General features: G+C 43.5%; 1 protein-coding gene and 1 non-coding gene across 2 annotated transcripts; both read right to left on the bottom strand.

Moving 5' to 3' along the window:
- Window positions 1-1764: 1764 nt before the first annotated feature.
- On the bottom strand, window positions 1765-10912 carry lrp3 (low density lipoprotein receptor-related protein 3). Its single transcript, XM_044366644.1, has 7 exons — window positions 10036-10912; window positions 7063-7201; window positions 6516-6721; window positions 4990-5606; window positions 4188-4660; window positions 3680-3812; window positions 1765-3298 (listed from the first exon to the last, which is right to left on the bottom strand). The coding sequence occupies exons 1-7, from the start codon at window positions 10094-10096 to the stop codon at window positions 2405-2407; spliced, it is 2523 nt and encodes an 840-aa protein (XP_044222579.1). The 5' UTR covers window positions 10097-10912; the 3' UTR covers window positions 1765-2404.
- Window positions 10913-12302: 1390 nt separating this feature from the next.
- trnat-agu lies at window positions 12303-12376 on the bottom strand. The gene has a single exon. It is a non-coding gene; the product is annotated as a tRNA-Thr (tRNA).
- Between the last annotated feature and the right edge of the window lie 1770 nt (window positions 12377-14146).

The raw sequence follows: 14146 nt of genomic DNA, 5'->3' as shown, positions 1-14146 counted from the left end.
ACAAAAACTATCCAGCTTTGCACTGCTGGTTGTTTCACATACTCTCTCAACCTGCACTACTGAGACTTTTCTGTTCAGTATCAATATGATGCTGTAAAAGAGGGAGAAATTCATTGATTTTAAGATAAATTAAACTGGTACATTCTTTAGAAGTCCAACTGTGATTAGTAAAAGGTCACCAGCGTCATATCTTGGACAGACAAGCTTTACAAAAAGCATCAGAGACACAGGCAACCAGGTTCAATCAAGTTCACTGTTATGTCAAGGCAGAAAGGGAAATATGAAGTAGAACTAGTACAGGTCTCCACCGAAGACTGAAAAATAGATGTCTTTGCTTTAACATCCTGTCATAGAAAATTCCACAGCATAGATATGAATTTCCACTGGTACAGACCAGCAGTCCAGATGTCTGCAGAGACCAGTCAGCAGCACTACAGAGGTACTGCTAAGATGAAGATAATCCAACTAACAATCGATATTTTGAATGAAGTCTCTCTTGCCAACATTCACATAAACTGCTCTGAATGGAAATCAGAGCTGAAATAGACACTGGGGAGGCAGGTTTGTTTAAGTGAGGGAAGGTGTGTTTGAGAGGACTGTTTGGATTTTAAAAGGAGGAAGAGTAAGAGGGGCTGAGCAGAGGTACAGGCTTCTCAACTCTCACCAGCTTGTTTTCCCTTCAGATTTGGCTTTTTAAAAATGATGTTATATCAAGTTTAACATGTTGAATTGAAAATTCAATTTGATACAACTTCCAAAACATAATTAAAAGGGGTCAAGGTGTCATTGGAGAAATTGTTAGCACTGAATATGAATAGCACTTGAAATGCATATGTTGAATAAATACTGACAAAGGCTTGATGATTGAACAACTTTGTGATTAAGAGACACTGCACAAGTGTTAAAGTGGTTCAAAGGTGATTCTGGTGATATTCTGTATTTTTTAACAAGTGTCATGAAAAGACTAAAACCAACAAGTATTGCCTTTGTATCCAAAGCCTGTAAGTATATCTTACTCCTCTGAGCCATAAAGCTCTATTGTTGTCCAAAAACTACTAAAACCACATCAAGGAGCCACATTTTGCACACTGGTTGACATGTTCCTTCATTACAAAGAACACAAACACTGTAGTTTATTTTGACTCAATCCCACATACACCATCCTGATGCTGTAAATAAGTCCATGACTGAAAATAGTGCCTAATAAATACACTTTTTACTTGTATTTTTTCCCGAGTCATATTTTCTAAAAACTACAGTGTCCAGCAGTTTAAGTTAATTATTTAGCTTTTTTAAAGTCCAACTAAAATCCCATTTTCAGATACATTTACATGTGCTCATGTAATGTGCTGCAGCCGAGCAGCTAACTTGCTATCTAGCCTGCTAAGTGACGTTAGCGGTGCACCTTCTCCCAGTGAGTGTTTGTTTGGTGGCTCGTTCAACAAGCTAAGGTGCAGAACAAGATGTGTGTTCATGTTTGTAAGTTAGATAAGAAGGAGACTTTGCCAGAAAAGCTAATGTGGGTTGTTGTTCAGTCTGTGGTTCTTGTGTTGTGTAGCAGGACGCTATCAGGCTCAGTGTGACCATCTGCTCTGCCTGTGATTTAACACCATTTAATTGCTTTATTCAAAATTTGACTTGCTGTAGTGAAATAAGGTCTCCAGCCATGACGGAAGGATATTTAATTGAAATAACGTAAAACTAGGGGGCAATTTAATCTCAGTTGAAAATGAAAGTATACATTTGTGGTACATTTTTCCAAGATTTACAACTTCAGCAGGAACCTTTGGGCACTGTTGGTTTTGGTCTTTACATGCGATTTGTTGACAATGACAAAAATAGAAAATACCGCCAGGCTTATCGTTTGATATGGCGACTGACTATGACCTCCTAGAAATGTCATTCAACAATAATAACATGACCTTGTACAATAAAGTGGGAATAAGACGTAGGATAATTAATCAGATCAATATGTGATCACTCAATAGGCTATTATGGTTCACAGTATATAACGGTGCATAATGGCTCTGGGTAACCACACAAAGGCTGCTTTGGCATTGTAAGAACATGTTGCCAATATTGTATTGGTATTGGTGGCCAGAAATGACTTTGATTTTCTTTCAAAGGCTCATGATGAGTTCATTTCCAAACAGTTAAATAGGGGCGTTGTTGTCTTTTCTCATTAAATTGTGGGAGTCAGCATTAAGCTCCTGCATGAGCACAGAGTTTAACAAGGAGATATACAACACAGACCATGAGTACTACCAACGCTGGTTTTATTCATCTTAGGAGGAGACTGCATAATTTTCTGCATATGCAAATTTGTGTGCATTCAACGTGTTGAATGGACATGAGCTAACTATATTTTACTGGGTCTGACACTGTACTTCCTATATGTGCAGGGCTAAGGTAGGGGTGTTGTCTCCCTCCCTGAATCTCCTTCTTCGTCACTGAGGGTCCTGCTGAACCTGCACAGCCTGCTCTTGCCCTCCCTCCTCCTCTCTTCCACACTTTTTTCCCTGCTTCTTATTTCCCTACTTGGCACTTCCACTGTACAGTGGCTGTCGCTGTCCTCTGTTTGCACAGAGGAAGATGAGGGCTCTGTGGGTGAAGTCCCCACCAGCCCCTGGGTGTGAGGTTGGGTTGTCGGTGTCTGGGAGCTGCTAGGAAACACAAGGGGTGAGATAGGCGATAGAGGCCCCAAGGGGGAGTAACGTCTCAGGGAAACACCCTTCAGGTTAACTGCCAGCTCTAGAACCAGTTTTCTAGATGCCCGGGGGTGGCACAGGGGTACAGAGGCTTCCTGGGGGGTGAGAGGAGGTTGGCTGTGGGTTGAAGAGTCAGTCTGGCCAGGAGTGGAAGGCTCGGACTGTGGAGCCCTGCTGCTTTCCCTGCAGACAGGTGACAGTTCCTCGTCCTCTGGACTGTCCAATGACTGGTAGGAGAGAGGAGACGCAGGGCTCTCTGACATGCAGGGCTGCAGGTCCATGGTAGCTGAGCAGCAGGAGCCCGGCATACCCACCACATCAACCTCATCCCCGAAACCAGCTCCAGACCTGGCCCTGGCCTGGGGCCCCTGCTCCCCCACAGTTCGGTAGCTGTGGAGCCCCAGGGTGATCTGCGTAGGACCAGGGGGGTCAAGCAAAGGGGCATGCCCTCTGGCTCGCCCTTCACTGTGGAATAGGCGACTCCACAGATGCTCGAGACGACGACGAGAGGAGGAGGAGGTGGAACGCCGTGTTGAGTGACGTCTGATCTGTCTGCGCATCGCCAACCGCAGGTTCTGTAACACAGAGGCCTGGAAAAAGGGGCGGACAGACAGGGTGGTAGACACAGAGTATAGCAGCCATGGTCAGCAGATGTTCTGAGCTGAGCAGGTAGTGTACAGTAGGTTTTTAGAGCTTTTTTATCTTAAAACAACAACAATGATTCCGGTGTGACCAAACCGAACCAAAACTGTGTAGTTGCAGCTGAACAACTAAACAATGAGCTATAAAGCTATGACTATAAAGCTCTGTCGGGGGACCACTGAGTCAGGTGATAATTCTCTTTATGTATCACTTCAGGCAATGCCTCTCACATTACACATTTAATACATTGTTATTATAAAAAAATATAGATTATTGCTGCTTTAAGAAAAGTAGGGCCATAAGTGTATTACCGTATGTGAGTATGTTACCTGTGTGGGGTTGTACACTGGGAAATCCTCCACTGGAGGGATGAGACCCTGGGCAATCAGCTGACCGTAAGAAGGTGGAGCCTCTCTCTGAACAAACTCCGCCTCCATGCGAGTCATCTGAGTTTCAAAAGCTCTACAGAGGAGAGAGGGGGAGAAGAACAGGAAGAATTAACAGACAGCAGAAAAGAGGGAAAGAGAAGGCGTGACAGAGAAAATTAAAGTGATTAAGAGAGATGGGGAGTCAAACACAAAACGAAAATTCAACTACCAAAATAGTTGCAGATTAATTTTCTACTGATTGACTAATCAATGAATCGGCCAATTGTTGCAGCTCTACTTGTTCATCAACAGCAATTAGACGCAACAGATTGTGATAATGTGCAGATAAAATGTTTTAAGCTTGTTGTGGTAACAGTGCTAAATAAATTAGCACTAAATAAATGAAAGAGATGAAGAAAAACAAGTAAATAATATGCAAAAGAAAAAGAAAGGAATGTTCTGTCCTCACCTGTATTCTCTACTTCTGAGGGAGTGGAGTTTGAGAGCACAGCCGAGGGCAATGACCAGCAGGAGGCTGCAGACCAGACTGCCGATCAGAGCAGCCGTGATCACTTTCCTGGGCACCGCTGCCATGCAGTCCCTCTCGTCACTCCCATCTAGGCAGTCCTCCTGGCCATCACATCGCCATGTCTCAAAGATGCACAAGTTAGTCCCACAATGGAAGTTTCCGGGTTGGCAGTCATAGCAGTTCTTCTCATCTGACCCGTCTGGGCACCTCTTCTGGTTGTTGCAGCGCTCAGAGGCTGGGTAGCACATTCCTGTGCCGCCCTCACAGGGGAACTCCCCGTCCGGGCACGTTGGACAGGCCTCCTCATCGCGACCAGATGGGCAGTGCCAGTAGCCGTCGCAGCGTTGCCTTTCAGAGTAGCAGCCCTGATCACTGCCGCAGGGACGCTCGCCGGGAAAACAGTAGCCTTTGACCTGGATGGGTGGAGGAGAAATACGTCACTGTCTAGACACCGAAGAGGATCACTTGTTCTCTGCTTGATTAATTGTGTTCTGTGCACCAACAGAACAGCTACTGTCTCTATCGACCAGACGAATCAAGAAAGCTTTGATTCTTTAGGACACAAGGAAATGGTCAGAGGAACCCTGAAGAAGATTGACACTTTCAGTACTGACACATATGTAGATGGAGAGAAAGGAGAATGTTAATGATGGAGGTTTAAACCACAAGTTGTGAAGGAGAGATGGAGATTAATGTTTTAGTTTTCTGAAAAATGGGATACAATATTCCCAGTTTGCAGTACCTGGTATGTGGCGTTGAAGCCATGCCCGGGGCTGTGAGGCTGGGCCATGTACAACACACTCATCTGTCCTCGGCTTGACTCCAGCAATGCCGGACGCCGGTTGTTATGATAGGACAACACCTGTAAGAGGTGCTCCGCCCGCTGCAGCAGGCCGTCGTAGACATGCAGCGAGTCTCCGGGCCCCAGCTGCAGGTCCAGCTGCAGCACGATGGGCTTGGGGTCCTGGGTGTCCAGCAACCAGGAACACCTCAGCTCCTTCACAGAGCTCCGGTTAGCCCGGAAAAAATCTGGGGAGGCAAAGGAGCCATAAAAGTTCCCCAGTCGTTTGCCACAGGTGGTGTCAGGGCAACCTAGTTCATCGGTGCCATCGGGACAGTCTGGGGCTCCGTTGCAGCGCAGGGAAGCCGGCAGACAGCGGGTGGAGTGAGCCTCCGTGCACGGAAGGGAGCCGAAGGGGCAGAGGCCAGGCCGGGCCTCGGTGGGAGGAGGGGAGCAGCTGCGTTCGTCTGTGGCATCGCCGCATTCATCCTGACCGTTGCACTTCCAGGAGTGAGGGAGACACTTCCCATTCCCACAGAGGAACTCATCTGACTGACAGCTGCTCTGACCCAGGCGACCTATAGAGGAAAGAAACTGACAGACTAGAACAGCAGCTACTAACCTTTAGGACAAAGACTTAAACATAAGACAGACTGACAACATGTTGGCTCAGTGCAGATTCACAAACAACCTGAACCAACAGTAAACTCTGTTACACACAATGGTGGTAACAGATCTGGTCTTTTCTAACATCCCTCCCAAATACACACATACAGAGTAAACACATACACTTTACTGGTGCTTGATGAGAAGAACAGGATTCATCTCATTGTAAAAGACTAGAAGCAACAAATCACTCAAAAAAAAGTACAACATTTAGAGATGCACCAACATGGAATTCCAGGGCAGAATATGATAACTGATAATTATCTGTTTGTTGTGGTCGATACCGATCCGATAACCTGTTATCTTAATTGCAAAAATGTGAAGAGGACAATAAAGGCTAACTTATTAGATAGAAACGTATGTATTTTTCTTGATATTTACGGCATTGTAAAGGTGTTTCAGACGTTGTTCAACCATCTAACAAGCACTTTGGTTGGAGCTTAATGACACCTTAAGGTTTGGTTAGGTTCAGTAAAGTAAACAGGCTGTTTCACCTAACAGAATAAAAGTGTCTGCCCCAAAGCTGCAACAATGACTTCCAACAGTTTATCGATAACTGATGCACATAATAGTAGAGTAGAGCCAGGATCTAATAGAGATCTCTAGGTGATGAATTTCAAAGCAACGTACTGGAATAAAAATACTACTATGATGAAACATGGGGACTGACAGGATATTATGATTTTTTCATTGTGTTAAATTGTGTGACAAGGCTTTAAAATATATCTCTTACCATTTACATTATTATAATTTCACTCATGATAAAACTACAGATGTGGACTCACTCAGGTTAGGTGCAGGACAAATATCTTTCAGCTCACCTCTGATGTAGGAAAGGCGGAAGCCCTGGGCTTGCCCGGAGCTGTTGGCTTGAGAGTGGAAGTAAAGCCAAACACGCCCCCTGGTGGAGATGAAGGGAGGAGGCAGCATGGAGCCACACAGCCTAGATTCCCCGTTCCATGTAGGAGCCAGCAGGAGCCAGTCTCCCAAACAATGTCCAGACTCTGCCACGTCAAAGTTACGGAAACTGGGGCAGAGCATTGATGATTCCAGATGTTTATTCCACAGCAAATGTTATATGTACTGTATGTACTGTACATTGACTGTATATAAGTATGGACGTCATAACAGCTCCCCAAAAGCGGAGCCAAAATATCTCGATCGCCCCCTGGTGGCTGGTCATAAGTCATAAGTCCCGCCCCCTCCATGTTAGTGGATGGGACACGAGCCAAACTAAAAAATCACGTCAAATGGCTGAGGGGGCGTGACTCTGGCTCTAAATGATGTCACATACTTTGGCTTCACTTTTGCATAGCGTCGTCCATATTTATATAGAGTGGTAGTGTATGTGTGTGGTTGGAGATCTACCTGATGGTAATGACCTCTCCCTGACCTCCCTGGATATGCCAGCTGCAGTTGACTCCAGGAGGGTAGTTTAAAGGCCAGGATGGGCTGTAGATCACACCCCTCCGCTCTGTATGGACTTCCACCCGCTCACTGCAGCCCGCTGGGTGACAAAGAGAGACACACGGAGATGGGAACACACACATTAGTGAGGTTGGTCTCTGCGATCGTTTTGTAGACTTTGCTCATGTGTCACCAACAAAATACATCGTGACCTGAGCAGACCTGTACCAAGAACACTGACACTTGACAGATGCATTAAAAGATGTTGTCACGTTGCTTCTGCACTCTACAAAAGCTTTATCCTCATGTTTTGTCTTTGATTAGTGCAAAAACTTATAAACAACGCCCCGACAACACAAGTGACCTTAGTGTCTTTCAGGGCAGAGCTCTGTGCTGATCACATGGAGACTAAAACAGAAGCAGCAGCAGTCAAACTTGCAGCCAAGGCAACAGCATCGCTTGCTGCCATCACAGCATTGCTCCAGGGAACAACACACAGTGTGAGGTGGCCAAGAGGAGCAGCAGGAATAAGACACAGACCTCAGTGTGAGTGCAGGCAATGAATCATATTGTTCTGTAATAAGCAAAGGCTGTTTGATAACAGCTGTTTGAAAAGATCTGAGCGAGGCAATAATGACATCCTTAAATTGAGATGCCAGGGCACAATCAGCAAGGGATTTTATTCTCTTTCTTCTATTGAGAACAAGAACAAAGAGCTGTAAGTTGATGTTTAATCATCTCATTACTTCTTAATGCCAATGAAGGAATGAGACACATGCAAGAAGAGGCTGTCTGACCACTGCTTAATTAACCACAACCACAGAGAAAGAACATTATCTGAGCTACTTAACATCCATCATTGACACACAGCAGAGAGTGTGCAGAGTTCTGCTGAGTGTGTGTGTTTGTTTCTGGCTTTCTTGATGAATCTGTGAAGTCAGCAGAGTGAAACTGTTGGCAGGGGAGGCGGAGGGGGTCATTTAGAGCTCAGTGAAGGATATCAACTACCTGGACACAGCTTCCCTTACCATAAAAACACAACACACACACACACACACCGGACTGGATAAAATAGTCAGTATTAGATCTATATAGTCGAGCCAAATGATATCACACAACTTATAGATGACGTAATGATCTATGATCATCAAATTAAAACCTCAGGATGCTCTCAAGGTGGAGTTCACTGGTTTAGATGTTGCATCTCTGTCAAGTCTCTGCACAAATTCAAATTATTTGAACTTTGACCTTGTTTGCTCCGGACTTGTCACAACGATTCAAATCAGATCACAGCAAGAGTTATATAAAGGAGAAATCAAAAACGTTGGGGTAGGAAGGAAGAAAAAAGAATAAGAAAAAAGTTTTGTAAATTAAATAAACAATTCGAGTTTTGTTTTTGCTTTTCTCTGATCTCTCTAAGCTTTTTGGGTGAAAAATTGCATTTTTATATTTTAGAAGCTCATTATATGTTTTTTAGGTAAAATCTTAAACTGGGAAGTAACTACAGCTGTCAGATAAATGCAGTAGAAGTAGTAAAAATGACAATATTATCCTCTGACATGTACTGGAGTAAACATATAAAGTAAGAAGCTAGACAGATAATCAAGTACAATTACCTCAAAATTGGAACAAGTGGAGTACGCTTTGGTTTTCATTTAGCTGTTTTATGTTAAACCCTTCAATTTTTCATCCATGTTGTTTATGTTTATGAAAAAGCTCAATTTAATCCTCGGAAGCTCTGAAAAGTGTCTAAAAAACTGCTGAAATAAGCAGATACTGGCCTCACTACATTAAATGTAACAACACATCAAGTCTTCTGCTTCCTCAGCTATGAAACTCTACAGCCAGGTGTGTGTGTGTATGTGTGTGTTTGTGTGTGTGTCACTTTGATCTTCCTGATACTTTCGTGTGTGAAAAGGTGCCAGGTCAAACAAGTACCGACACGTGCATGGGATAGTGTGTGTTTAATGGTGTGTGTGTGTGTGGGTGAGAACTGGTTGGTTCCCTTCCCTCCTCACAGACACACACACACAAACACACACATTGTCCTAGGGGACTTTTGGGGACATAACATAGACTTACATTAATTTTCTGGAGAGTTACCCTAACCATAACCACTATTTGCCTAACCCTAACCTGAACTACTGACCCCCCAAAAATCAGCTTTTTCCCATCTGGGGACATGGCTTTTGTCCCTTGTTGGACAAGCTAATTAACCTATGACACACACACACACACACACACACACACACACACACATACACACACACAAAATAAAATCTAAAACTGTTGACCTGTGTGATGGTTTGGCAGCTTTCTCCTTTATTTTCATTATTTTCATGCCACTTAAGTGCAAGCTGTGATACAGTAATAGAGAGAGAGAGGGCAGGGAGGGGGGAGGGAGAGAGAGAGAGAGAGAGAGAGAGAGAGAGAGAGAGAGAGGGATTGACTGGCTGCAGAGAAGCAGTGATGTAATGCTGATAGCAGCATCACATTTGTGAAAGAGCATCCATGTTTCCACACTAACCCTGATCATTTACCCACCACAGATCAATACAGGAGAATGATCGCCTCATCTTCTCACTCCATCCGATCAAAACATGAAAACACTATGTGTATATCTATCACAGCACTTGATCTCAGTGACACAGGAGAAAGCAGGGGGGAAAAATAACACCCACTACTCCTCCTCGGGTGTGAACACCAGGTTTTTATAAGTGCTCTGCTGGGGCTGTGGTAGTCAGTGGTATGCAGGACCTCCAATGACGATAGAGAGGTTTTATCAACCACAAACAGACATTATATCAGTTCATGGATTTGCTTGGATACTTGGCATCAGTCGTGCACAACCATATTTACAGTTGGGTTTTAATAGCACACATGAGTAAAGCTCCATTTAAACATTACAGCAGTAGATGCATTGTTGTTCCTCACCTGCACCGAGCACAGCAGAGCGGAACCACAGCAGCCCGAGCAGCAGCTCCGTCAGTCCCATGGTCCGGTGCTGCCGGGGGGACTTCTGCTATTATCTCCGGCACGATTTCCACTGTTTATTGGACATCCTCCAGCGAGGCTCCCGCATCTGTTTTCAGCTCAGACACACCGCGCACACCGAGAGATCCTCACTGCGAAAAAGCATTGTGTCCTTCGCAGCGGCAGCCAAAGACACCACGGTCAAGTTAGCGACAGCAAACAACGCGGTTTCCGGTCAATTCGTCCAAAATACACGCAGCTGTTCTGACGCACTGTTTGAAACAAGCGTTTTAACTAACAGGAAACATAAACACCGAAACTGGGCTTGCAAAACAGCAAATGCGTGCTCGAAAAGGCGTCGTGTTCTCAAAACTCGTCGTACAGTCACCGAAATCGCAAATACTGTAAGAAAAGAACAACTTTGTTTTTCAGCTCAGAGCTTTGAATCAAGACCTCACAGCTGCAGTCTTTCAGTGCGGAAACATTTCCTGCAGTTTTCTACTCCATATCCTTCCTGTCATTTACATCGGCTCCTAGATTTGTTTACACATCACACCTGCTGTAATGCTTCCTGGTTAGGCAGCTTTACTGCAGATGCCGTCACATAGTTTCATGTCTGATTGTGACCTGGACATCAGAGTTTCATTAATAAATGTTCCAACGTCAAACTCAAAAAAAATCTCTTAAAAACATTAGAAACTTGATCTTTAACCTCCCAACCTCTACTTGCAGTTGTTTGACATCACTGTATGGTATTGCCTTTTCTGTGTTAGTATATTTCTTTGTTATTTTCCTTTTCTTTGTTTTTGTAATTGACTGGATATCATTGTAAATGAGGGTCGCCCCTCAATGATCTGTCAATTATAAATAAAGGTTGAATGAATGATACTATTGGATTGGTTTGGAGCCTCTCTTTATTTACTGCACTGCAGTCTGATGGAAGCTCTCATTATTTAATATTCAACGATAACTAAGTAGGTGAACTGTTGTCCACCATAGATTTCCCACCATACATTCACACAGACCTACATCCCAGCAGCTGGTGACCCTTTACATGTGTCTTCATATTGATTCCAGAGTCAAAGGTTTTGTACCTCTGCATATTCTCACACTGCAAGTGAGCAGCTTCATTGGGAACAAGATTGAGAATATTGTGAGCAAAAGACTCTCATTTGAAATCCGCACTCAGTCTGCACTTGTTTTATAATAAACCATTTCCTGTCTGTGATAATTCCCTGAGGTTTTGATCTCTGCATTTGCAGTCTTCAAGAATAGTTGTCAGAAATGTATGAAATCAATTGAGAAAAACTGTAATAACCTGAAGCATTTTGAATATAAAGAGTTTGTTGACTAGTATACATTGGTTATTTGATGTTTCGGGCAACATAGGCCAAGGCTGACTATATAATATGTAATTTTCCTCTCCTTTCCTTTCTCCTGTTCTAACTGTATTGTGTTGTATCTAATTGTAACATTGAATCACTATAGTTTTGTGACACTGACTGACAGAAAAATACCTAATGTCAAAATGTATTTCAAAAAAATAAAAACACTAAAAATGGATCAAAATAACCACAAAATACATGATTGCACCTCTGGCAGCTGTACAGCTCTGTCTCTGTGGACAGGTGTCAGCTTTTTACATCTTGATAAGTATTTTTCTTGCTGTGTCAAAAAATAATTACATACTCTGATTTAGATTTCCATGGTTGCGTATAGCAGGTCTTATTTTGAAGACACTGACATCAGAGTTCCGCTGTGATTGTTGCTCACTATATGTTCGGGTCGCCGCATCTAACAGGACAAAGTGCTCCACATTTTTCTTTGTTTATTGGTCCTCTTCTCTTCTCCCACCCGGACTAAATTGAATAAACATTTGCACAGAAACCGTAGATGTTACCCTGAAATATAGATCACTAAATTTTTTGTCGCAACGACGTGTGCACGCAAGCTACGGTTGTTTCTGAATTTTCTTCCCCCTCCATTGTAGTCTCGGGGTCTGTTTCACTGCCGCCCTCGTGTGGCCAGACAGATGTATTACAGAGTTCAGTGACAAAAGTAAAGAAACGGTACAATTACATTCAATATCTGCATTGTCACCGCAGCCACACAGCGTGTATCTAGAGGAAGAAAAGAAAGCAATGGTTCCACCTTTGATACTCAGCGACTCACTCGGCTTGGAACAACAGAAACTAACGGGGCAATGGCAAAAAGAAGAAAAAGCAAAAAGGCACCGCTGGGATTCGAACCCAGGATCTCCTGTTTACTAGACAGGCGCTTTAACCAACTAAGCCACGGCGCCGGTGAAGAACAGGGCCGGAATAGGCTTTTTTCAACGATTCACTACACGACGAACTCACTTCAATTAATGATGTAACTGTTTCAGTCATTTCATTTTAACTTTTAAATAACATTAACTGACATGTAAGCAACAACGAAAACGTTCTCGCTTCGTTTTTCTCAGACACATTTCTAAACGGCCTTTGAAGATGCACATTGCACTTTCAATTGGTCACTGTAAGAATGGTGGGAAGTTGCAAGTTGTTAAAGTTGTATTTGTTAACTAGCTATACACACAATAACAATATGGGAGGGTGGCTTTAGGGCTTTTTCCATTTTCTAAAACATCAGCCAGCTAAGACTAAGTCACTCATTTATGACTTGTTCTTAGTAAGTGAATATCAGTGAACTCTCAGACATGTCAGTTTCTCTCCAGTCATGTCAGTGTCCCCGCTCCTGATACACCTGCGTGTGTCGGTAAAGTGCAACACACCAATCAGCCACTATATACAGTGGATTGGACTTATTTTTCCACATTAAAACCACCTCTATTGTGTAGGTCTCCCTCCTTCCGCCAAAACAGCTCTGACCCGTCAATGCAGGAAAAAAGACCTCTGAAGGTGTCCTCTGGTATCTGGCACCAAGACCTTAGCAGCAGACCCATTAAGTCCTGTAAATTGTGAGGTGGGGCCTTCATGCTCGTTTGGATTGAGATCTGGGAAATTTGGAGGCCACGGCAACACCTTGAAGAGGTGTACTTGGTCTGCAACAATGTTTAGGTAGATGGTACATTGGATGTCAGAACCCAAGGTTTCCCAGCAGAACTTTGCTCAGATCATCACACTGCCTCCACCGGCTTGTCTTCTTCCCATAGTGGATCCTGGCGCCATCTCTTCCCTTGGTAAACGATAAACAAAATACACACATACCGTCCACATGATGTAAAAGAAAACATGATTCATCAGACCAGGCCGGTTCTTTGTGCTTTGCTTTGAGGGATTGGACCAGACGGGTTAGACTTCACTCCCCATGTGCATCAATGAGCCTTGGGTACTCATGACCCTGTTGCAGGTTGCTTGGACCACTTTTGGTAGGTACTGACCACTGCATACTGGGAACACCCCACAAGACCTGCTGTTTGGGAGATGTTCTGATCCAGTCATCTAGACAGATGACATTGTAATGAGATTATTAAGATTATTAATAAGATTATTCACTTTACCTGTCAGTGATTTTAATGTCATGGCTGATCGGTGTATACGGTATATAAGAGAACAACCTCTCCCTCTAACAGCACCTGAGCTCAGCCTCATTTGAACCCAGCACTGCCTCTGTGTGGCCATGTCTTCACATTACAGCTTTGCCTGGCCAACCAAGAACAGACTAAGTAAAACCACAGAAGAGTGAATCCTGGATTAATGTGTTTCTCATCAGCTTTCCAAACATTCCTTCATGATGATAATCCAGATTTTTTTCTCTTGTCTCATATCTTCCAGTCCTCAGATTTTGGAACAAAAAAGTGAAAAACTAGTGAGGTTTAATTGAAAAGCTGAACGGTTATGGATTAAAATAGTAATATGAGGTCACTGCCCAAGACTTTCCCCCTCTACCATACACATATGTTATTAGGAGTTTTTTTGTGATTGTGCCTGAATGATTGCATGTGACAGACATACTTGACTGATAATATGACATCTGTTTCATTCATGACAGGCAAAAATTGTTGAAGTGTATTTTGTAGTAACACCATTCCTCCAATATTTGTACCTCAGGCCTCTGCATGCATGGGTAT

This window comes from Thunnus albacares, chromosome 1, assembly GCF_914725855.1.
Source record: "Thunnus albacares chromosome 1, fThuAlb1.1, whole genome shotgun sequence".
NCBI lineage: Eukaryota > Metazoa > Chordata > Actinopteri > Scombriformes > Scombridae > Thunnus > Thunnus albacares.
Note: the sequence above shows the minus strand (reverse complement) of the source record. Positions and strands in the feature narration are given on the sequence as shown.